Source organism: Grammomys surdaster, unplaced genomic scaffold (genome assembly GCF_004785775.1).
Source record: "Grammomys surdaster isolate TR1022 unplaced genomic scaffold, NIH_TR_1.0 251, whole genome shotgun sequence".
In the NCBI taxonomy this organism is placed as follows: Eukaryota; Metazoa; Chordata; class Mammalia; order Rodentia; family Muridae; genus Grammomys; species Grammomys surdaster.
Genome location: NW_021604692.1, coordinates 359,190 through 385,006, shown reverse-complemented (window position 1 = coordinate 385,006; position 25,817 = coordinate 359,190). Strand labels below are relative to the sequence as shown.

Sequence of the window (25,817 nt, the reverse complement as noted above, 5' to 3'; positions counted from 1 at the left end):
GCTTTGTGCGTTCCACGAAAACGGGGATTTGATGGTATAGTTGGGGATGCTGGGTGCTAGGCTTCCTCTTCCATTAGGCAGCCACGTGCTCTTTTATACGTTTTTATAGTTTATAGTTTGACTGCTTCCTTACTTATTCGAGCACCTTCTGTTTTATGTTGTTTGGTTTCTGGCCCTAGCCAAGCTTTTAGTTTGGCTTAGTTTCTTAAGGTGGAGACTAGCAATGTTGTCCAGGCTACTCTCAAACTCATGGTCTCCAGGGTGTGATCTTTTTGCCTCAGACTCCTGAATAGCTGGGACCCCAGATGTGCACCACTGTGCCCAGCTTACCTAACTTTTAAACTAAGGACAAGCACTTGGCTGAGGGCAGGGCATATGCCTGTGCTAGCTGTTGGCACCACCTTTTTAGCCCTTCCTCCTCAGCAGCTACAGTATCCCCTCCAAGGGAACTACCTATCTGCAGCTGTCGCAGCCAACAGGAAAAAGTCTTTGCCAGCCCAAAGAACTCCACAAACCAGTTTTCCAAAATCCACAACCTCTAAGTGTTTACTTTTTTTTTTATTATGTATTCACTTCTTAAGTGCTTGGTAGAGACCTATTTCTTTTTACTCCTGATTATTCAGTAACAAAAACTTCAACTTCATGACGGAGCTGATGGTCAACCAGGCCAGATGTGCTGTGGACATTGATTTATTCCTTACCATAGCTTCCCACCATCTGGAATCAGCCAAGGGTCCCAAGGTAAGAAGTGATACCTGCCCCGGCCGAGGTCAGCAGCTGGGAAACCAAAATATTGTTCCTGGACTCAGGCCGTCACAGCACCTCCTTCCCTGTTTGAAGGCCCCCGGGCTTGTTCATCAGCCCTTCAGCCCGCTGCGGGTGAATTAAGTGTGCGTGGAGTGGTTGTACAGGCCCTCGCCGTTGGGAGAGGGCTTTACTCTCAGAAGGTCTCCTAATGAGAAAAGCTTTTACTTCAATTTACGGAACGCTGAACCGACTGACGGTTCATCCACACCATCTGTGAGCTTCGCTCTTACGACCATTTAGTCGTGCTCCCAATCTCTCTATCCTATCTCGGAGCGCTGCCTGGGCCCCAGGTCCGGAGGCTGAGGCACCCACGTACTTGCAGCTTCTGTTGCGAGCGGGAAAGTTATCTGCTCTGTACAAAGAGATCGCAGAAACCCAGAAAACTGAAGCCGAGAGCGCAGGCTAGCCCGGGACTAGGCGCACAACAAAACCTAGCCCCACCCCCCTCCCCGAGCCCCTGTCCAGGAGGGGAGAAGAAGTGGGAAGGGGCAGGCTCAAGGAAGCTGCTTCACCCGCAGAGTAGTGGGTGGTGGCCGCGGGGGCGGAGCCGGGGCGGGGCCGTGGAGACTCTTAGGGGCGCCCAAGCTCCAGCACCCGCGTGGGGCGTCGGGCGAGATGGCGGCGCGCAGTCTCGGCAGCGGTGTGGGGCGACTGCTGCGTGGCCTGCACGGGCGCTCTGCACAATCGGGGTGGTCGCTGAGCGTGTCCCGCTCGACCGCCACCCGATTCCCCCGCAGCGTTCCTGCAGCAGCGCAGCCAGGCTCTTACCCCGCGTTGAGCGCTCAGGCAGCCCAGGAGCCGGCTGCCTTCTGGGGGCCGTTGGCCCGTGACATACTAGTTTGGGACACTCCTTACCATACTGTCTGGGACTGCGACTTCAGGACGGGCAAGATCGGCTGGTTCCTGGGAGGCCAGTTGAATGTGTCTGGTGAGTGCGTTGCTGGGACCAGCTCAGTTTCGCCAGGACTCTGGAGGCCCCAGTCAGTAGCAGCTGCCCCCAGGCCTTGGCCATTTTCTTCAGAATGCTTCATCACACACTCTAATCCACGTCACTTTGTTCTGTATCCCACCGGGTCCAGAGACTGCAGCTGGCGAAGCAGCAGTTACCCGCCCAAATCTGCAGCACTGTCTCTAGCGGGAAACTGAGGATACTCGGTTTGACCTCAGAGTGGTCTACCCTAACGCAGATTCTGGGAGGCTTTGTCTTCAGACTTTAAAGCTTACGATCCCAGATAGGCCGAGGTGGAGAGAGCCTAGGCTACAAGAGCCCAGGCTTTTCTGCTCAGGGGACCCCAGATCAGCAGGGTAAACGCAAAGTATGTAGGTTGCTACCAGCAGCTGTGGATGCTAGGGCTCGCGGCTCCCCTGAGGACAAACCCTGCAGTGTAAACAGAGCCTTGGTGGGTGCAGGAAAGAAGAAAGCGCCAGCCCCTGGGAGGGAACTGTTTATCTCCTCCCGTAGGGGAGTGTGGGCAGGAAGTTCTGGGTCTAAGAACTGCACCCCCAAAACAAACGTCTACAGTTGGCAAGGCAGGCAACCCCAGCTCTCCTGAGTCAAGAGGAGCTGAACTCAAGGCCAGCTTGGACTATGTACTAGCCTCCCCCTCGATCTCTAAATGAGACGCATCAGTCACTCTAGCTGTCAGCTTTCTGATAAGCCTGAATTCTGCTAAGGCTGGAGACAGGGACATACACTGAGGCACTGAGAAGTCCGTTCATTCGGTGAGAACATGAAGGAGGGGCTGGACTGACAGGCTGAGCCTATGCTGCACAGCAGGGGGTTGGGAATTTATGCCTTCCAGTGGGATGGGAGTGAGGGTTGGGTGGGTCAGAGATAACTAAGAAAGGAACTGAAGGTCCCCAAGACGAGATGAGAGGCGATGCATTGCTTAAGGACCAAAGTTAGAGGTGGAATCTGGTGTCTGCAGTTTCACTATCCCTTATTCAGCTTTGGTGCATCTCAGTTGCCCCATTTGTAAAATGGAGAAGCAATGCTCACCTCTTACACTGTCTGTGCCACAGTGCTGGGTGATACCTAACCTGTCCAAACTTACTGGTGATCAATAAACTGTAGCAATTCTGATTTAATGTATTCAGAAATTATAGTGTCTGTGTTTTTTAAGCACAAAACTTTAAAGAAACTTTGGACCAATTATTTTTCCCCCATATTGTATATTACTTGGCAAGTTTAATCTAAATGAGCCTCTCACTGGATAAGTGTTGCCTTTAGACTTGAGTCAGCAAATTCTTGAACTTGGGTTAAGAAGTTCTTGCGTTTGCAGAATGTGTCTTTCAAGTGAGTAAAGCAGTTTGCAGAAGGAAAGTGGGCGGCTTCTTTGGAAACATCTCCATGCTTAAGAGGTCAAGGCCGCTGGGACAGCCAAGCTTGTAGCTGATAAGGAGTGGTATCGGCCTTCTGGTGAGGCTTGGGTGTGGTCTTCTAGGAATCCTTTGGCCTCTGTTGTTCTACCTTTAGGGCTATGTGAGCCAGAGGCTGAACTTCACCAAACTGAGATGCAAGACAGCAGCTTCTCTGAGTGCCTGGCTTTCTATCTGCAGCATCTCTGCCCTTTGCCCTTTGCCCTGTTCTGCAACCCCCAGAGGTTACAGTATGAACAGAGGACAGACTACAGCTGCCCTGGGAGCCCCAGAGGTTACAGTGTGAACAGGGGACAGACTACAGCTGCTCTGGGAGCCCCAGAGGTTACAGTGTGAACAGGGGATAGACTACAGCTGCCCTGGGAGCCACTTAGAAAGCTGTTAAGTGGTTGAGGTGTTTGGACCTGATCTGTTTATGTGTGATAATGACAATTTGTTCCAAAAAATTGAGTGGCACTATTATCCTTTCAGTGATCTCCAGACTAATGCGTTTCAAAGTCCAGACCAATGCTGCTGGACCAGGAAGCTTTGAGAGATGCAAATTCGGGGGCGCACTCTAGACTCTTAGGTTTGGAAACCCTGTGGCTGGGCATCTTCCAGCTGTGATTGACAAGCCCTGCAGGTGCTTGGTACAGCACAGTTTGGTGGTTTCAGCTGGGCCTTTTGAGCTATATCAAGGTCTTAATTCTCACTGCATTGTGCTTCACATTTTTCCTTATATTTGAACTAAAGAGAGCAGTGTGTCAACTGGGCAGTGGTGGTGCACGCCTTTAATCCCAGCACTTGGGAGGCAGAGGCAGGCAGATTTCTGAGTAGGAGGCCAGCCTGGTCTACAGAATGAGTTCCAGGACTGCCAGGGCTACACAGAGAAACCCTGTCTCAGAGAGAGAGAGAGAGAGAGAGAGAGAGAGAGAGAGAGAGAGAGAGAGAGAGAGAGAGAGAGAGAGAGAGAGAGAGAGAGAGAGAGAGCAGTGTGTCCTGGAACATTATTGTAGTTATCATTGTCCCTCCCATACTCTAGTTTAGCAGTGCTACTGGATAATGACCATTTTATTACCCTCTGAGGTCTTAGGTCAGGACTCTGGACAGGGCCCATGGGGTCGGCTTGTTCTCCCCTTCCCTGATGTCTCTCTTCCTAGTTTGGGGCCTGAGTAGTGCTATACTTAGAATACGGTTCATCCTCTAAGCTCTTCAGTAAAGTCCCCGTTCTAAGCTATTATGAGGGAGATAACTAGGATTGAGAGAGGCTATCAGGGTTGAGATAAAAGGTTCTGATCTTGGTGTTTTATAAGAGGGAGTGGCCAGAAGAGACTACAGATATCTCATGCTATGTGATGCACTGCCTTGTCTTAGGACACACTAGTCAAAAACAACATTACCAGATGTGAGTGTGAACTTCTAGATAGATGAGCCAAATAATTGCCTTTTTTTTTTTAAATAGCTATCCTCTGTTGTTTCATCCCGGTTCCTGAGAAAGGATCATACAATTGTGATAAGGGAAATTTCAGGCTGGGCTCAACTGAAACTTGTCCTGCAAACCACACAAAAGCTTTTCACAGTATAATATCGAGGTTCATGGAAGGTTTTGTGTCCTGAGGGTCAAGAGACTCATGAAGAAATGAAGGGTCCTTCTGAGCAGCCTGTTTGGGGTGGGGAGGGTACTTGGTTGCCATTGTTGCCTACCAGATGCTGTTCCCAGCACACCCAGCCGGGGATCTTGTTAGGATTAGGTGAGATTAAAGCCTTTTAAACACTGTTCTTAGTACAGTGCAGCTCTAACCACCATTGGCTGTTAATTATTAATGAAGCATTTGGGGGAGCGGTGACCTTGATTTGTCCTTCAGGAGTGCTCCTGAGTATTATTCCCATCTGAAACAGACCCTGTTGCAGGACATTTGATCACACTGTGAATGCTGAGATTGTGTTATTTACTGAAAAAAAAAACTTTTTCTAGTCCTGGTGTGGCTCAGCCCTTAGCACACACCTTTAATCCCTCTGGCTGGGATACACACTTTTAATCCCAAACAATGAAGGTGAAGTTAGTTTGTAGAAGGAAGCACCCATGTTTGAAAGTGACATCTAGTTGAGTGGCTGACAAAGTGACAAATTGGAGAAAGATTTGACAGAATAGGATATGTCTAATTCTCGTGAGAAGAGAGAAGAAAGAAAAGATACTTAAGAGAGCATTGCAGAGAGAGAAAGGATGGAGAGGGAAGGAGGCAGTTTTACTAGGACAGTTGTACAGAAACAGGTTGCAGAGAGAGAACAAGCTAGACACAGGTGAAGACAGAATGATCCAGAGAGTGAGAAGGAGCCAGAAGACTCAGACATCTTACTAAAGTTAGTATAAGGCCAAACAGAGCAATCCAGGTAGAAACTGAGAGAAGCCAGATTGAATCAGTCAACTTGGAGAAGAGTTTGAGCCAGAACAGCTGAGTTCACCCAGCCAGGCAGAGTTCAGAAAGAGCTAGAAAGTGTGAGCTTATTCAGCAGTAAGTCTCAATTCTACTATGTAGATCAAGCTGTTCTGGAATGCAAAGGGATCTATCTGCCTCTGCCTGCTAGTACTGGAATTAAAGGCATATTACCACCATGCCTGGCTTAGATAAAGTAATTTTAGCTATCCACTGAACACTGAGAGACTTCTTGGGTGTTTGTTTGCTTGTTTGTTGTTTGTTTCTCTTTTGGGAGTGGAGCACAGGGTCTCACACAGGCTAGGCTGGTGCTCTGCCCCTGAGTGTCACACAGGCTAGGCTGGTGCTCTGCCCCTGAGTGTCACACAGGCTAGGCTGGTGCTCTGCCCCTGAGTGCCACCTGAGGCCCTCTAGATGCGTTAGGAACTCTGCACAAATAGAAGCCATGCTGCTGGTGCTCTTTCCTCGATGGCTGTGACTCAGAGACAAGGCGGATGCTGAGATGAGAGAAGAGAAAGGTTGTCGAAGCCTTTTAAGGAACTCCCAATGAAAACACAGCTCCAGTTTCATGAGGCAGAGCTTCTGGAAGAATCCGAACTCTTCTCAGTCGTCAGAATCATGAGTTGCTTTAAATAGCAGCTGCTTCTGGAAAGTTGGCAAATGTAACTTTCGGAACAAAAGTTCTTACCATGTGCCAGGGAAATTCGCTATTTAAAGAAAGCCATTGTGAATCCTCATGTACTTATTAATCCCAGTTTTTTTTTTTTTTGTGACGCTTGAATCTTTGTGTGCTTACATTTGAGCTGGGTATGGGTGTGTGTGTGTGTATTTAAACAACCAATCAGAGCTTTTGGATCAGGGGTGTGGCTTAGTAGTTGTGCACTTACTTAGAATGTAGGAAACTGCATTCCATTCCTAGTGCGGTAGGATTGGGGGTGGGGAGTTTGAAAATCCCTACATTATTGTGTGCCATCTTTGTAATAGAAGTAATAACACCTGTAGTGTGCGTGTGTGTGTGTGTGTGTGTGTGTGTTGTTAAATTACAAATCTCTGATCCACTAACAAGCATTAATGTAACTGCTCATATAACACTGTGTTAGGATCTGGGCTAGGCTGCTGTGTGCTACAGTCACCGAGAAGGAGTCCATGGCTGAGCAGGCACCCTGATTTTTTTTTTTTTTTGAGACAGAGTTTCTCTGTGTAGCCCTGGCTGTCCTGGAACTCACTCTGTAGACCAGGCTGGCCTCGAACTCAGAAATCCGCCTGCCTCTGCCACCCAAAGTGCTGGGATTAAAGGTGTGCGCCACCACTGCCCGGCAGGCACCCTGTTTTTAAGGGCCATATCCCACTCTTAATAATGCAAACATGGAATGGTCCTGTTGTATGGATGGAGACACAAAGGCCCAACCTCAGAAACTGTAGAAAATGCCCACTGTCTTATCTCCTGAGTGTCACAAAGAGGCAAATTACACATCCACTGTTGGAAGAATTACCATGATGTGCTTTAACGTGGGCAGTTGACAACACTTAGTCTCATAAAATACATCAAACATTGGAAGCTAGCTTTTATAGCCAGAGAAGGGCTGAGAAATCACAATAGAAATCAGAAAATTGATTGGCTGTTTCAGCCACCTCCCTTGAACAGTAAGGACAAGGAGACAGGTCATTATGAAAATAATGGACAGCTAGCTCACCCAGGCTGTGCCTTTCCCTTTCTGTATAAGCATATAGGCGGGGGAGCTTCGCCACAAGGCACACTGAAAGTTTGATTTCAACTTTTATGCCTCTGGTCTTGATTTTTCCAAAGGTCTGATAAACAACTATGTTTCAGCTTGGTGATATGAACTTTAGCATGAACAATTCCATTTTGATTTTTAATCTGGCCTGTGCTAAAGCCTAGATCAAAACAATGGTCTCCTGTAATTTTTATTTGACAGAACAAAAGTAAATCTGTACTGGGGTGATATGCCCAAGGTTTCCACAGGGCAGGTGAAGGTCTGTGGCTCTCCACCAGTCCCCTGTGAGAAAGGAACCTTATGGCCTCTGTGCCTCAGAATGGGGAATTCTGGGCAGAATGAGGAAGTGTTACATGGAGTAGGCCAACTGAGAGGTGGGAGGACAGAGGCTCACTGTGTGCTGGGGACTTGGAAGGCTACGAGTAGGAGGTGGGGTTTGAGCTGTGCTTTCAGTTGTGCTGGGCCCTGGCCCAATTCCTCCTGTAAATGCTTGAAGGTGGAATGTTCTTGTCTCTCCTGTTTCTCCTCCCTGCCTCTTTCCTTTTCTCTTTGCCCTCCCCCCTTCTATCCTTCCTTGTAACTGAAGCGAGGGTGGTGGTGGGAATAATAGTATTTGCTAAAAACCCATTAAGAACATGGAATTTTAGGTCCATGGTTCTGTCAGGACCCATACTGTGATGGCTCTAAGGAATGGGATTATTCTGTTGGCATGTTCCTTGGGAACACTGTGACATCCTCAGACCCGATCTTATGATGCACTTGGGGGCAACTAATTCTTAAACTCAACCAGAGTCAGGGGTTGTTATACTGCCCTGTGTATTAAAAAACTGAGGCTTGAAGTAAATGACAAGGGCATTGTCTGTAGATAGGGTGGGTGGCTGGCCTGGAGCCAGACCTGAAGATTTTTTAGGCAGTGCAGGTTGCCAGCCAATAAGGTATGACCAGGTGTCACACAGGGCTATCAAATACCTTTATTACCTCCACCCCCCACCAGGAAGAAAAAGAAATGGAATCCTCACAAAATCCGGAAGCTACATATACAGTGGATGTATGTGTAAACACACAGGAGTCTGCCACTGTGTAATTCCAAGACAGGCTCCAGCAGGACTGTTTGCTTAAAATGTATAGTCTCTGCCAGGGTCTGGTGTGCTTCATGGGGCGTAGGCCTCTATGTGCTAACAAGTTCTTTGGGGATTATGATACCACTCAAGAGTGAGAAGCATGGGTTTCATAGACAGGAACATGTGCAATGAGAGAAACATAGGCTTAGAGATGTAGTGTGTACTGGAGGGGTGGCAGTGTCAGGCAGGGAAAAAAACCAGTGCAAAGGCCCTGGGGCAGAGGTAGTTCTTTGGGCTTAGCTTGTCCAGCAGGGAGAGACATATCTTTGGGGGCCTTGATAGCTAGTTATCCAGTATCTTTCTGTATGGGAGGCCTCTGTAGGGACATTGGATTTGAGAATCTATTCTGAGCTGCCTAGACTTGTGCCATCTCTCAGCCCCAGGAAGAGGTGGATACATGGGACCACCAAGCTATACCATAATGCTTTCCACCTGTGTCTGGCCTTTGACTTCTCCTGTCTCAGCCTGCCCTCCTTCTTGGTATAAAGCAGGCAAGATACCTCGGTGGGCTGTGTGGTGCTGAGGGCCTCTGTATAGTCAGTCATCCTCTGAGGAAGAAGGATGCCCGGTACTCTGGCTATCATGGGAGCAGGTGATATTTTGTGGGGTCTGAGCCCTTTTTGTAGCTTCATGATTTGAGTTTGGGTGGGTCTACCATGACACCAGGATTTCTATAAGGCTGTTTCCTGTTGTATCTGACCCAGTCTATTCTATAAGGTGACAAAGTCAGGGTGCGTTAGATCAGAGGTTTCCTGGGGGAGAATACAGGTACACATCTCCTGTGGCTTCTCAACTTATATAGGTGGCTGAAGGACTTGAATTTGTCACTAGCTTCCAGGTGTCCAGAAACAGCCCAGACTTCCTGCTCTTAACCAGTCCTGTCCTGATTCTCCTTCATGACTTTTGATAGCATTGATTCTCTGGTGACCTTTCCTAACTTGTCATGACCAGTTCAGAGTCACCTCTATCACCAGGCAGCTGGGGACATGGCCCTGTGCCAAGGGCTGACCTCTTTACTGACTGTTTACAAGCCGTGAAGTCATGATTTTAGGATGAAAACTCGTGTACACACACACACACACACACACACACACACACATGCACGCTTCCCACACGAGTAAGCTAGATTCAGCCTGGCAGTGCATTCAGCTGACATTTGTGAAGTTAGCTTGCTAGTTTCTTCCCCAATAGCCTTGTTTTTCCATTCTCTGTAGAGTCTGCTTATTTTTGCCTGCCTGCACGCTTCCCCGTTCTGCACACTTCCCTGTTTCTTCTGTCTGTGGATCACACCTCTTCATATCTCCTCTCCCCTTTGCCACAGATTGGGCTCAGCTTTCTTCCATCTGCTGCACAGAGAAGTTCTTGGCTGCCAGTTTGGACCATTTCAGGGAGAGTGGAGGGCCATGTGAGGGACCTGGAGCTAGTCTGAGTCAAATCTGTTACTGTGTGACCTTCAGCAGGCCACTCAGTCTCTGCACTTCACACCAGGGATGAGAAATACTGGTGGTAGGTCCCCAAGAGTGCTGTTCACATCTAGGCTCTGGCTGTTACAGTTGCTATCCTAAGTTGCTCTTAGCTTCTGTGAGGGGGCTTGTCTTTTCTGGGTAACTTCAGCCCCAATGTTTTGTTGAAAAAACACTATGTGACATCTGCCATGGTCTACCTTTGAAGATTTCCTCCAAATACCTGGAGGCCACTGGTGGGAATATGCTTGGGTAGAAGCAGGTATTGCATGCACTGGCCTGAGTTAAGCTCACCATTAAAATCAAATGATCAGTGAACAGGATGTCAGCAGAACTGAGCCCACTAATCCCCAGGTTTATGGTAAACAAGCCTACTGACCTTGTGATTTTTCCAGCAAGTCATGTGAGTTGAGCTTGGGTACAGAGGGGGAAGGGAGAACTTTCTTGAAAGGCATGTCCAGCTTAGTACCTCTTACCTAGAATCTTGGGTGGTGATGCCACACGTGTTCAGTGTGGAGACCACTTGAATGATGTGACTACCTCAGAGTCATCGTGGAAGGTCACCTTGTAGACAGGTCATGTTTGTAGTGATTGTCTCTGTTCTCTGCAATTGTGGAAATCACTCTTTCCTGACAGGAAGGAGATCCCTTTCTGCAAGAATAGCAAACCACAGCAGATCAATCCTATTGCATCCCCCTCTACAGCATCTGGAATAACATCTGTTAACTTTTCTTTGTATAGTCAACTGCCTGGATCAACATGTGCAGAAGTCTCCTGAGACCATAGCTTTGATCTGGGAAAGAGATGAACCTGGGACAGAAGTGAGGATCACTTACAGGTACTGTGTGTCACCTGGGACTCTCAGCACCCAAACCACGACCTGGACCTTTCTGCAGTTTAGGTCTGGGGAAGGTGCATGAGCCCTTTGTGACTATTAACACACTTTCCAGTGTGAAAGGACTCTGGTTCTGTGTTTGTTTGGTGATGCCTGATGTCTGTGAAGATTCCTGCAGCGATGTTAGAGACTGGAGAGGCATTGGCCCGATTCTGCTGCTGTGTCTGACTCAGGACATGGAATTATCTAAGCACTGGGAGACGTTTCAGTTTTGGGGGTGTTCTGTTATCTCAGGAAAAGAGATTCTGGCAAGACAGGTTGCAGCAGGTATCAGAGCATACAGAATTCTAGTTTTATTCAGTCTAATAAAAACCCTGAGCTGAAGGTACTCAGATAAGACAAGGCGAACTCATGCACGGGAGGTAAGAGCTGCCCGAGCCTGACTGTGGGTGGTGTCCTTGCAGTACTTACTACCTGTGCCTCCTGTCACTCATGTGAAATGCACAGAGATTAAATGGTCACATGTAGTAGATCTTAATTTGATTCGGCTTAGCTTCAGGGTCCCTCATACCATCCTGTCTCCTGTTGTTATCCTGTAATGATTTAAACCAGGAGCAAAGAATCACCCCCTGTTATCGATGCCTGCTACTTGGCCTTTTTCTACATATCTTATGGTGGGGTGGTGGGTGGAGTGATCATTTATACAAGTTTTTTAAAAAGTTTTTTTTAAAAGACTGATATTGTTCCTTGATCTCATAAATGGAATCTATGCACTATCTGGACATGGAGTACCACGTGTGTGATGAAACACCGTGGTTTTAGATGAAGTAGGGAACATTCAGGGAGATATAGCCATAGACTTTGAGGGATCCTTGGATAACTGGCTATCTGAAGCTGCTGCCTTGGGTTGTGTTGCAACAGATGCTGTTGTACAGCAGGGAGGCTATTGCCTCCTCACTGGTGTCTCATTAGCCTGTCATATGTGTGATTCAATGAGAGCATTCTTGCCTAGCAGATATAAGGCCTCAGGTTCTAACCCTAGTAGGAATAAAATCATTTAAAAACCCTTTTGGCTAAAGACTAACTTATCTTTATAGTGGAGTCTCTCGCCTGCTGTGTACTTAAGTCATGTGTTCTGTGTCTTTTCCTCATCAGGTCCACCAAGTACAATTATTCTTCTCCAGGGAGCTTCAGACTTTCCATATCCAACCAGTTGTCTAGCAAGTGTTTGTTTCATGACTTTCTATAAGTTATTACTGGTTAGAGAATGTTGCAATCACAATCAGTCTCCAAAGTATGGCAGAAAGTCACTTCAGGTTGAATAGTTAGGGAAGGTCTTTCTGAGGATGTTTAACCTGAGATCCAACTGATTAGCAGAAATACCATGTCCTGGTGGCAGGAGAAAGTATGATAGTTGGGACCTGGGAGTGCACGGGACATAGGAGGAGTGTCCACGGAAACAGTTTCAGGCCTGGGCTCTGAGCATAACAATTACTTGTGGATACTCAGGTAACTCAGGGGCAACTGGGCACTCATTTCTTTTTTCTTTTCTTTCTTTTTTTTCTTTTTCTTTTTTTTTGTTGTTGTTTTTTTGTTTTTCGAGACAGGGTTTCTCTGTATAGCCCTGGCTGTCCTGGAACTCATTCTGTAGACCAGGCTGGCCTCGAACTCAGAAATCCGCCTGCCTCTGCCTCCCAAGTGCTGGGATTAAAGGCATGCACACCACTGCCCGGCTTGGGCATTCATTTCTTGTGTGTTTCCGGAATTCTAGTTTTATTCCAGACCAAATTCAACTCTGGTGTCCCATTCAAAGGCTATAGAAAGCAGGTGACTTGAAAAACAGATATTTTAATTATTTTTTAAATAATGTGTATATGTGTATAGGTGTGTGCATGAGTGTGTGGGTATGTGCATGAGAGTACAGGTTCCCACAGAGTCCAGGAAAGGGCATTGGAAGTCCTGGAAGCCAGTGGTAGAGGTAGGTGGCCTACCTGGTGTGGATGTTAAGAAACGGACTCTTTTGCACAAACAGTCACCACTCTTAACCACTGAGCCAATTCTCCAGTTCTGAGATGATAGTTTTTTAATCTTCTGTAGCAACTGGTGGTGTTACTGGCCCACTTGTGCCTTCACCAACCCTCCCTACCAGCCCTCTGGCATATTGTGTAGGCTTCACAGCTAGAGGGTTGTGGCATACTTTGCCACTCTTCTCCCTCTTTTTCCTCTGGTACCTGGTTTCAGCCTCCATGCAGCCCACAGACCAACAGTATCTTCCTGCTAGGATCCTGGATAAGGGGATGCCCACATGGCTTCTGTAAAATGGAGCTTGAGGAATGCTGCTCATGGGAATTGTCTAGTTCAACTGCTTTGTAAGGATTTCAGGTCTACTTCCATTTGAATGTCAATATGCATCCTTCTCAAAAGGGGCAGCTGCTTGGGCACTGTCATTCATTAAAAGACAAATGCCACATGTGGCAGGGCAGAGGCACTAACTAGACAGCTGGGGTCCAGCTCCAATGCTGCCCAAAGGACCAGTGTTTCCCTCCCTCCCCACCCCAGGTGTGCTTAGAACTGTTTGTATGCAGGTCACTAGGGATGCCCTGTGGCTGGATGCAGTGGTATTTGGGAGTCTGAGCTGCTGAAATGTATGGTTGAAGGTTAACCACATAGCATGCTCAGGATTGCAGCCAGCTCGGTAAAGTCGAGAGACCTGAGGTGGATGGGAGTAAAGCAGCCCTCAGCCACACAGACAGGTTTCTGAGTACAAATGAGGTGTCTACTGAGCTGCCCTGCTGCAAACATGCAGGGTTAGTTCACTGTGCTTTGGTTGGTCTCTGATGGCTTAGAACAGGATGGCTGTGTCTGCTGCTGGGCAGAGTGTTACACACACTCTGTAACTGAGCCAAATGTATGACATTCTCTAATTAGCCCTTCCCTGGCCATTTTAGGTGTTTGATTTGCTACATACATACCAGTGGACAGACAGACTACACATTACCTCTGAGATAAAGTGATTTTGTTCCCCTGTGGGGTGGTCACGAGTCTTGTAGTCTCAAAGGTTAAGCTCCAGATTCTAGATTCTTTTTTTTTTGTTTGTTTGTTTTTTGTAGTTGTTCTTCTCCTGCTAGGGATCAGTTTCAGGACATTTGATTATCTCAGGCAAGGGCCCTGCCACTGAGCTACACTGTAGCCCTGAGCATTTAAAGGAATGCAGTATGGCCAGGTATGGTGGTGCACACCTGTAATAGAAAGCTGGAAGATGGCAAGAGTGAGGTCAATAGGTGTTTCCTAGAAAGCCTGTCTCAACAAACATGCACAAACAACTCACCCCAAAACCACACACAAAGACAATACAAGGGCAGATACGCCTATGCGGTGAAGTAGTGGGACCTAAAAGTAATACCCAGTGCTGCAAAGAAAACCAGACAGAACCTTGAGGGGCTGTAGTTGTGAATGACAATGAATGATGAGGGTGGTATGTTTTTCTGGTTCCAGGAAGCTTACAGATGGCCTGGACATCTGCATGTAAACAGGACCTGGGAGTTTCAGGTGACCCGTATAGAGAGAATCTCTGCACTGGGAGCAGACTGGCACCAGTGACCTTTGTCCTGATTGTTGAGGACCTATGGTCCTCATTGGTCCAGAATATCCTCCTGGCTGACAGTCTGGCACCACTTCCCTCTCTGTAAAATAGGATTGTCAGTGAAGTGAAAATGACTTTGCAGGGTTGGCCCAAAGAGAGTGAGCCGAGCATGTGCACTGAACTGCAATAATCCCAATGAGAGCAAGCCACAGTCGTGATCAATAGTTGACCAGGAGTATTGTTTCAAACACCATGACAGAATTATTATAAAGACTGTGATTTGATTAGATAATAATAATAATGTTAATTATTATTATTTTTAACATTTTCTATGAAAAACTTGAACCAGTACACCACCTAAATTTTACGGTATTTGTTCTGTGGTGTGATATCTCCACCCCTCGTCTGTGTATCCTTACTATTTTCTGGTGCATTTCAAAGCAAGTTGTGGTAATATCATTACTGCATTAGCTACTTTTTTTTTTTTTATCACCACCATCAAATATTTGACCAGAAGCAAATGAGGGGAGGAGGGGCTTCCTTTTGGCTCACAGTTTGAGGGTGTACGGTCTGTCGTGCTGGTGAAAGAGTAACTGCAGGCTGTTCTGTGGTGGCTGGAGTGCGAGAAAGTTGGCCACTTAATGTAGTTGTCAGGAGGCATAAAGAGTTCTGGAAGGAAGCTGGGCCAGACTATTACCTCTAGGACCTGCTCCTGAGTGACCCACTTCCTCCAGCAAGGTTCTCCCTTCTAGTGTTTCTAAACAGTACCAGTTGCTAGGGAACAACTGCTACTGTTGTTCAAACACACGACTCTCTGGGGGATAGGTCACAGTCACACTTCAAACTTGTACAAGCTCTCCAACATGTGTGTGACCAAACAGAATAGATCATATGCACTTGTTTTCTATTTTGATATGAAATTTACCTGCAATGAACCCATTTGCTGATTCCAATGCACATGCTTGTGTATTTTAAGATACTGTTTTCTTTCCTTGCACACTATCAGTACGTCTGTCTAGCTCCCCAATCACTGTTGATCGATTCTTTTTCTGATATAGTTTTTAATCAAATCTTACAGATAAGGAGATGGACTCAGAAAGATGATGTTTGTTTATGGGCTAATGCCTTGTGTGGATGGGGAGCCACAGCTTAACCCTGCGTCAGCAAGTTCAGTGCCATGAACCCACATCAAGTGGTAAGGGCCATGTCAGCAGATGTTTCTGGGGCTTGATGGATCCTGGGATGAAGCCCATTGGAAGGAGCCATGTCAGCATCTGGCCTGGAACTTACCTAGTTACGGATGGACACTACTGTGTTACCTTCCTCAGGTGCCAGTGCCTCTCACCACTGGGTCTACTATGCTCTCTCAACATGTGTATTTCTGAGTAATATTTCTGAGTTTTGTGAACTAACAACACCTTTACCCAGTAATTTGGGGGTCAGCCCTGAGTAACACCCCTATCCTGGGAACTCAAAAGAGTCACCACAGTGTGACCTTCGTGGAGGCAAACACTCACACGCACACACTTTCACTCACATGCCTTCTAAGTCATTCCCCACAGCATGGGTAGGGACAGACTTGCTTTATGCTTTGGCACTGTCCTTTGAGAATACAGGCCCTGAGTGACTTATCAGTCTTTGCCCATGGGTAGACATACTTGTGCCCTTCAGGGCCATGTATTCTGTACCCTGACCTAAATAACTCACTTCACATGGCCTTTTGTATATGGCCATAAACTCAGAGCCCAGAGTAGTGAGAAAAATGGAGCCAGTTTCCTGGGACACTCTGCCAGAGGTTCTTGAGGTTGGAGTTCGGATTGGATGTCCTCTGTCCACTCCAAGCAAGTAGGCTGTGTGACCATAGGGAAGCAGCAGGCTGAGGCCCCCTTACACTTGTGGACAGTGGTTGAGGGAAGCCACCAGCCACGGCATGGATAATCTGATCCTTTTTGAGGGAGGTGGGCAGATGGTACCTGGGCAGTGCCCCTTCTCACCCCCAGGTGCCTTTCACATGGTAATCCTGCATACCTCAGGGAGTCCTAGTACCTGTGGAGAAATTGCAGTGTATCTGTGGTAGGACTGATGAGGTTTTGGGACTCTGCTTGCCTGGCTAGTGGGGTCCTCCCTGCCATGCTTGAGGATTTCAGCCCCAGATTTCTAGGCTGGGGAGGGCATAAGTCATGGAGCTGACTGAGGCCCTGCAGTCCACAAACATGACCTCAGGAGAGAGGCACCAGGTCTGAATTAATACAGTTCTTCTCTTAGGCTCACTGCAGAGGTCTGCTTTGAATCAGAACGCAAATGACAGGCCCTAAGATTGGCTTTTCTTTTTCAGTGTATGAAATAATGGGTTTCATTATGCCATCTTTTTTTTTTTTTTTTAAGACAGGTTTCTGTATAGCCCAGGCTGTCCTGGAACTTACTCTGTAGACCAGGCTGGCCTTGAACTCAGAAATCTGCCTGGTCTACGTGCTGGGATTAAAGCTGTGTGCCACCACCATGTGTGGCCCAGCCTTGCCATCTTCTTACATGTGTGTCATTATGTGTTGCTCATGTCATTGGCCTCCATCACCCTCTCCTGTACTCCTCCTCCATTTTATTGGTTTCCTTCCTTCTCCCTCTTTCATCTTATTGGTCCTTTTCCTTCTTCATTCTGTCAAATCTTTCCCTGATTTGTCACTTTGTCTGGCTCTCAATTAGATGTCACTTTCAAACATGGCCACTTCCTTCTACAAACTAACTTCAGCTTCATTGTTTGGGATTAAAGGTGTGTGCTAAGGGCATGTCTGTATTCCAGCCAGAGTGATTAAAGGTGTATTGTTCTTACCGGACCACACAGACCTAGAAGGTCTTTGGTGTGATTACTTGCCAGAGCAGCCATGCTGCCAGATTAAAATTCCTCTACAACCACAGGGAAGTGAAGAATGGGGTCTAGACTGTGGTGGTGGGGTGGGGCACCCCTTGTCCATTTGACAGGGATAACCTATACCATATACTAAAGTCAGCATGGAGGTGGGGGAACTTTGAGCTGGAGCCACTTCCCTAGGAACCTATTTCTGTCCTGGACCCTGAGTGTCTTCCAGTGTGACAAGAAGGGGCTGGTCTCTTTGGGTTGAAATGATAGGAGACAGGAAGTCACTCTTTGGACATCAGTTGGAGAGGCTCTGGGATGGCTTGGGTTGAGAGACAGAGGAAGACAGCCTTTGGAGGGGTCTGAACAGGTAATCTTGTGTCAGGGTTTTCAGTGGGCCTGCTCCATGGTCTCCCTTCTCCCCAGCTATGTGTGATGAAGCACACATCACCTCTCTGACTGGAGTTTCCTCATCTGAAAAGTGGAATCATTCTTCTCCCACACTGAGATGAGTGCTGAGTGTGCTATGTGCCATGGTTTACTTTGTGTGTGTGTGTGTGTGTGTGTGTGTGTGTATGAGAGAGAGACAGAGAAAGAGACAGAGAGAAAGACAGAGACACATAGAGAGACAGAGAATGTATCTACACTATGTATGCACGAGCTCATGAAAGTCACAAGAGGGCATTGGATCCCCTGGAACTGGAGGTGCAGTTAGTCCTGAGTTGCCAGGTGAGTTCTGGGAAGTGAACCTTGTTCCTCAGCAAGGGCAGTATGCAACCCAAACCTCTGAGCCATCTCTCCAGTCTTGAATGCACTTATTTGAAACTTTTCCATAAGCCCTTGGCTTCTTACATTGAAGCTGGAAGATGTTTTGAATTTCCTTACATATGAATACTGCTGCATTTGTTTGTCATTCTTTTGGGCACACTAAGGGTCTCAGAAGTTTACATGTTAGCTGGAAGGATCTTTGGACTGCTAAGAAAGTTTATTTATGTCTCAGGAAAAGTCTTTGAGGGAGCCTTTTTGAGGTTTCTCTCTGGCCAAGGTTCAACTGGAAGAGCACACAGAACAAACACCTCCTTTGCAGCTGGGTCTCCACTTTGTGACCTCTCTTCTGCTATTCAAGAGCAGGTGGGGGTAGACAGCTTGCAGGAGATGGAAAGGCTTCAACTGAGGGAGAGAGAAGAGGGACTCATTTTCTAAGGGGAGGGGCATAGCCTCTGCCCCTGCTTGAGAAGCCTGAAGTGGAGAGCTTCCTTGTTCCGGTTTTGTGTTTTTCTTCCTGCTTCTGCAGCCTCTAGACTGTCGGTTAGGGGTTAGCCTGACTCGAAGCTTTGCTGTATGTAGCTGTGGCTTCCTGTGGCCCCATGGCAGGAGGGTCCCCTTTAGGACAGCAGACTAGTGGATCAGACAGACCTCTTGCTACCTAGAAATGTGAAACTGGTCTCCTCCCCCCCAACTCCCACTGCATCCTATGCTCCTCTCCAGGGACAGTTTCACTCCCTCATCTTTGCCCTTTTCTTTTGTGGGAGGGCTCAGCATACCATGCCTTAGGGTACAGCCTTGGGATGGTGAGGACAGCCTGTGAGGATTCTGCCACCTAGCCCTCCCAAAGTCTTTTATCTCTTTTGTGTCCAGTCTGTAGCCCTCCTCCTGTTGGTTGTACCCTGTGGTCTCTCCACCCCCACTGTGTCTGAGCAGAAGCTGATGTGGATGACCTTAGGTCACTGTTCAAGGTTACAGCTCTGACTCCCAGAGAGCTTCTGGAGATGGGAATTTCATACAGCTGGAGAAGTCATTATTAGGTTTGCACTCAGCTTGGCCTCTGCAGAGGTATAGAAAAAATTTTCATCTGCTGTCCTGGTGCCTTTCACAGGGGCAGCTCTGCAGCCCAGAGACTCCCTGCCTGTGTGATGCTTAGTGTTGGTTGTCAACTTGATAGGACCCAGAATTGGATTTGTCTGTAAGGGAATTTGTGGATTAGGTTAACAGACGTTGACCTGACCCCCTCCAACTGTAGGAGACACATTCCATAGGCTGGGGGTCCAGGCTGAATATAAAGAGAATAGGAGCTGCGTACGTACCACATCTGTGTCTCTGAAGCTTCAGCAGGAAGCTTCCTGACTGCAAATGCAGTGTACCTATAGCTTCCACTGCCTCCTGCCACATGATTTCTGTGTTAGGACGGTAATCTCTTGAACTGTTAAACAACAAACAAACAAACAGACTCTAGGAGCAGAGTTTGTGGCACCTGAGGGCTGGGGGACATTGTAAAGCCTGGAGAGGAGATCTATCTGAGTCTTTGGCTGGTGAGGTGGATGATTCTAATGTTTTGCGTGAGGTTGTTGGAACAGCGTTCCCCACTGACACAAATGGAAATGCTTGTGCAAATTGTCAGGAAGCCTTGAGCCTGCAGAATGGGCACCAGGCCTGGTTAAGATTCCAGCATTTATGAGCTAGTACTAGCCTCTCAGCCAGGGTGAGTTACTTGACCAAAATGACAGGGCTATCCAGGGTAACTGTGTCAGTGTACTCTCTGCCTTTGAACCCAAAGTGCAGTAGGCCCAACCTCTTAGATTCCATGGAACTCACGAGGGAGAGAGTGAGGGGGAAAAGGCATGTGACCAGGAATAAGAGTTGTCAGAACTGGAAGAAGAGGCATGCAGTTGCTCTCCCACACCTCCCAGATATTAAATAGAAATGATGACATGACTGACACATTTTTTTATGAAGGGAAAAAAGTTTAATTTAAGTTATTTTTAAAGACATTCTCAGGGAGGTTGGAGTAGACAGGCTGTTTCGAGGGGCTGCTTGCGGGCCCCAAAGCCAAGTTTACTTAAGTGTGCGTGCCACTGATTCCATACTTAGCTTTCAACACCTTGTTTTGGTGGTTTGAAATCAGCCATGCTACGGGACTGTTTTCCCAAGAAAGCTGTTTTTTGAACAGTTACCAGCATGACAGGGTCATAGGAGCTGTCTCTCCTTCTCCTAGTAAAATGTTTCCCCAAGCTGCTCCAAGAAGTAGGGAAAACACCCAGCCTAGATTTGACTCCTGGAGTGTCATTCTGGTGACCATGTCTGCTGGAATAAATACTTCCCAGAGACCATTCTCTAAGTGTCAAACTGCAGTGCTCTGTGGACTCACAGGAAAGCCTCAAAGGAGACTGACTCCCAGCTTGTGCCTAGCCTGGAACTTTCTGAGGATACTCAGCTTCTCTGTGCAGAGTGATTGCTGGATTGTCACCAGGTGGCACGGGAGCTGTGCAAACCCGCAATGGGAAACATCTTGTGGGTTTGTTTGTTTTGTTTTTGTTCGTCAGGTTTTTTTTTCTTTAATCTTTTTTTTTATCACTGGGGAAAGTGAATGTTTTCAGAAAGTTAATAGCTACATTCACTTTCACGTCTCACTAGGAAATGGACTCCCTGTGTGGGTTTGGAGCAGTAAACAAGTCTGCAGGCCAGGGTGAAGTGTTCTGCCAGGCCCAGCTGTTTCTGCTGGCTTCTATGCTAGGATCCTACCAGCTCATTGGGCTTCCAGACTGCGGGAGCCTCGTGAGTGCTTATTGGTTTAGCACTTGCCTCCTCTGGGATGTGTGAGCTGCGCTTTGTGCCAGGAAGGAAGAGAACTTCTTTTCTATAAACAGGAGGTGAGCAAGAGGAAATCAGCCCATAGCGAGAACAGTCTTTTCCAGGTCTGGCTGGATATTCTGTCCTGCAGGAGTATATTTTTGGCTGACTGCCTGCTGCCTTTGGTCAGGGATGTAGGATGTGACCTGGATGTGGCTGGGGCAATTCCAGTGGCAGAAGGTGCTGAGTGTGGTGTTATACTTTTTCCCTAATACCGCTTCTCTATTCTGTTGATACAAAAAAATCTACTTCCAAGGTGGTAGACTTAATCCATTCTTTCGCTATTTCCCCATTTTCAAAAAGAGACTTATTTTTAAATGATGAGCATTGTGTATGTACATGAGGTACCCTGAGACTCTAGAGGCTTTGCATCCCCTGTGGAACTGGAGTCATGAGTGTGAAGGCCCTATGTGGGTCTTGGGACCTGGACTTGAGGTCTGTGCAGGACCAGTATGCTCTTTTAACTGCTGAGCCATCTCTTTAGTCCCTAACTTCCCTTTTGAACAAGTCAGCCTCTGGTTCCCTTCCTTCCTATGGTCTGCACTGGGGAATAGAACTCAATGCTCACACATATGAGCATAGGCGCTCTCCACTCAGCCTAGTCCTCTTTAAAACAAAAAGACACTTAAAAGCAAACTAACTCAAGGTGAATGGTAAGAACATTAATATACTGATGGGGGCAAATCATGATTTGGGGGACACTTTATATTAGGAAGAAAGGAAATTATTTTGGCCCCAGGGTTCATGAGGAGAGCTGGGTAAGTGCCAGGCTTTTAGAGCACGTGCTTGGATTCACATCCTGCCCCGATTTATTTGGTTGAATAGCTCTGAGAGCAAAAACAGCTTAACTTTCATGTGACTCAGTTTCCTTGTATGGAGAAAGAGAGTTCAGAACCCACAGATTGTTTGGAAGTTGAAGTTTAAGTTTTGACTGTTGTTCCCCACACCACTCCTGACCCCTGTCACCCTGAGAGACCCATCTGTCAACAGTACTGTGTGCAGCCTGTGATACTAAAATGGAGTAGACTCTTCAAGAAGTAAGGTTTACTGGGAGGTCATTAGGTCATTTCGGGCGTGGTCTTGAAAGAGATATTGGAATTTTAGTGTGCCCCCTTTCCATTCCTCTCTCTCCCTGTCACTCTGACATGGAAGACTTCATCACATACTCTCACCGTGATGTCCTGAGCCTCCGCTACAGGTCCAGAGCAATAGAAATAACCATGAAATAATAAATAAGTATGAAACTATGAACCCAAAACAAACCTTTTCTTTTACTAAGGTGATTATCTCAGATATTTTGTTTTGGTGACAAAAAGCTATTACAAAAGTTATTCTGTCTGAAGGCTTTGGAACAGTCTCGGGTACAGGTCACACTACAGTTGTTAGTTATTGCTGTTATAACGTGGAATGAAATGAGAATTTGAGAGAGGGAACCAGCCAGTTTAGGCTGAGGTGTTACAAGGTGATGATCCTAATGGCAGCCATGCTGGCCTACAGTGGGAGGCAGGTGTGGCTGAAGAAGGAGGGTGGCATGGTTGTACAAATGGCATAGAGTGGGTCTGCCTTCTCCTAGGCCTCTCTCAGCCTCAGACACCAGTGAATGTCTGGACCCCAAAGGGCAGCAACTGCCTTGTGGTTGATCATGCACCCTTCTTAGATCTGCTCCTGCTGTTGTACTGGCTAGTGAACACAGAGCAGGTGGATTGCTCAGGGCCTTCACAAACCCTTAGGTCTCCTTTGCCTAGAGCCAAGGATCAGATCCTGTAACGTACATAGAACAAACTGGCATTTTATGTTCTCCCTCTAGAAAAAGAAACACATGAGCACCTGCCTCTGCTAAGGAGTCATCAGAGAATTAAGGGTGTGAGCCAGTGGTAGGGTGCTTGCCTAGCATGTGTAAGGCTCTGGCTTCTAGCCACAGAACAGTGTAAAAATTTATCTCTAAAACAGTCTGTTTTAATAAATAAAGTTAACCGTGTGTGCAGGTCAGTGATAGAGCGATTGCCTTACATTCGTGAAGTCTCCAGGGTGCAAGAACCAGTGTAGAAAAACGGGCAGCTATGGAACTATCTGTATTCCCTCTTTTCCCACCTCTTAGTCCATTTTCTGTAATATGCCATCTATGGGACACCTTTAAAGATGCTGAGGACATCAATCCTAGCTGGGGCCTGCAGTCCCCTTAGTGGTGGACTCTTTTATAAGATCATTTAGTCCAAAGGGTGGGGATCATATTAGGATCTTGTTACACTAGCTTTTCTTGGGTAGATATGTCTACTCATGGCAGATGGGGCAAGGCAACAGCTCTACTCCAGGCTAGTGTGGTGAAATAGTGAGTTTATCAGAGTTACTTACAGAGGCATGAGGGAGGGGTTTGTTACAGTAGCAGAGGGGATTCACCCCAAACTGTTGCATCACTGAAAGTGCCACTTCAGCATGCATGACTACTTTTCAAACTATATATTATAGTGCCCCCAAGATCATAAACAGCTAGGGCAGAGTTGCATACATCTGGGAAAGGGGGGTGGTGCAAGAGGGAGGGGCTGGAGTCTCTGGTGAAGGTCTAATATCACCCCCTTCTATGAGAGAACAGCAGGGCCAGGTCTTGAGAGTGTCCTGCAGCTAGTCACAGCTGCTCCAGTTAGCAGGGTAATGGTTGCTATACCCAGAGGACATTGTTCCACGACAGACCCTCATCTTTGCTTAGGCACTACTGGGTATCCAGGGAGACATCCCTCTAAGGGATAAAGGTTGAGGTCGGTACCTCTACCACAGGGCAATACACTTCAAGGAAAGCATATCTGCACTTTAACTAGCAAATAGCAGCTTTGGGAGGTTTCCATGTTAGGAGTTTTCCATGTTGATATATGACTCTCAATATTTTTCTTCTTTTCTTTTCCTCCTCCTCCTCCTCCTCCTCCTCCTCCTCCTCCTCCTCCTCCTCCTCTTCCTCCTTCTTTTTGTCTTTTCAAGACCTGATTTCTCTGTATAATAATAGCTCTGGCTGTCTTGGAGTAGATCAGGCTTGTCCTGAACTCACAAAGATCCACCTGCCTCTGCCTCCTAAGTGCTGAGATTAAAGGCATTAGCCACCATTCCCAGATGACTCAATATTTTCATCAAAGCTCTTTGCTAAAGGTCATGGTCATAACATTGCATGATGGTGTACTTGGTTTATGAACCTGCCCAGCCCATTTCTGTGGCTTCCGTTCTCTGAGGGTTATAAACAGCAGAGTGAGTGCATTTCATCACCAAAGAATCGGGCTTCATGGTTCAGTAACTGTTCTTCTGAGCTGTTTCTTCAAGACAGGGTGCAGGACTTGCTGTGACTTGCTGGAAGAGGAAAATTGGTCTTGACACATTTCCTGCCTTACTAAAACTCTTCTCTCGAGTGCACCAAAGGAATACTAAATCCTAGAGATTGTAGCAGAGTCCTTCTGTGATTGCTTAGGACATGGAGTTGGCCCTCTAAGGCTTGGAGGGGAGAGAGATTGTGCCAGAGAGCTACAGGGAGCATAGCTCAATTGCCCTGGGCCTGTGCGGCTCTTATTTTATGTTCACCTGCTCTGATCATTTATTTGATAAATATCTGCTGAGTATCTTTTATGACCCAGCCTTATTATAGATGCTGAGCTTAAGGCAATGAATAAGACTGAAAGCTGTGTGTAAGCAAACCTGGTGCTCTAGTGCGACAGGTACTAAAGAGGATGAGATTCTCAGCTAGTGTTTACTTCCTGAACATGGAGAGGCAAAGTCAGTGTGGGAAATGGACACATCATGCATTCTCAGTTTGTTGTTTCCTAAACACAAGACACACCAATCAATATCTTCTTCCCTTGGGCTAGTATCCAGGAGTGACTAAGAGGGAAAGAAGCTTTTGATACAGACATAAACAACAACAACAACAACAACAACAACAACCAAAAAACCAGCTTTGAGCTGGACATGGCTACCCACACCTGTAATTCTAACACATATGAGGTGAGATAGGAGGTGGTGAATTCTAGCCTAGCCTAAGCTCTTTGGAGAGTTTCAGGTTAGCCTGGGCTATGGGGTCCTATCTCAAAGCAACAAAAAACCACCACCACTACCAACTTTGATTGAAAGAAAAAATGAATTAATAAATAGCAACTTCTTCCTCTCCTTCCTCTGAACTCTCTTTCCAGCTGTTTCTTTTTGGGAACTCATCTGAGACTCTCAGGCTATGGTTAAGAGGGTAGGTACACTTATATTGTGTGACTTTAGACAAGTGTCAGGTTGATTACAGAACTTGTAGTAGGATTGTGGCTGCTATAGAAAGGTTTTGCTAACAAATAGGCCACAGTTCTTTCTCTAAACTGCTGCCCCAGGGCTGCAGGGCTGGGTTTCATCACCACTGGTCAGCAGGCATGGCACTCTACCTCTCTCAGCACTGCCCAGGGTGGAAGCTCTAGGGTTGTGAAAACAGAGCTGAAGGGAGAACCTATTTACTCATGCACTACTGATCACAGTGGCAGTTTTAGCTGTGGGCGGGCTCCTCAGCAGAGAGGGGTGTTTCTGGGCCCTAGAGTCTGTGGCTTGGGTCTGGGAAGTGTTCTTTCATTGTTAACTCAGGGAAAGGGTAGACTGAGTACCACTGAATGCCACCTTTGTCCTCTTTACAGCTTCAGGGAGAAAAGATGGAAGGGGCACTGGACTGAGCTGGGCAAGAGTGGCCAGCAGCTGGGCCAATCTCAGCGTGGATGGGCATGAGGCTCATTTGCATTCCTTTTGCAGGATGGCTTCAGAAGAAACAAAGGGCTCCTTGAATGCTTCCTGAGATGGGGGCTGTATTTTCATTCTGGTCTGGTTTCCCAGAGGCCTCTTGTTGAACTTAGACTTTTTTGAAGCCCTGTGTATAGGCAACTATGCTTTTCAGGGGCTTTGAGGGGCTCAAAGCACAGTTCCTCCCTGGACCTGGCTCTGCCCTATTTAGACACTCTTAGTGCAACTCAGAAGTCAGGAATGTGGCCAATGACGGTCTCC

General features: G+C 47.1%; 1 protein-coding gene across 1 annotated transcript in view; it reads left to right on the top strand.

Moving 5' to 3' along the window:
* Positions 1–1,385: 1,385 nt before the first annotated feature.
* Acss1 (acyl-CoA synthetase short chain family member 1) overlaps positions 1,386–25,817 on the top strand; it is a 50,693-nt gene continuing 26,261 nt past the window's right edge. The window contains exons 1-2 of the mRNA XM_028774894.1: positions 1,386–1,735; positions 10,662–10,758. Of these exons, the coding sequence (XP_028630727.1) occupies positions 1,423–1,735; positions 10,662–10,758 (410 nt within the window). The 5' untranslated portion in view covers positions 1,386–1,422. The remainder of the gene's footprint in view (positions 1,736–10,661; positions 10,759–25,817) is intronic.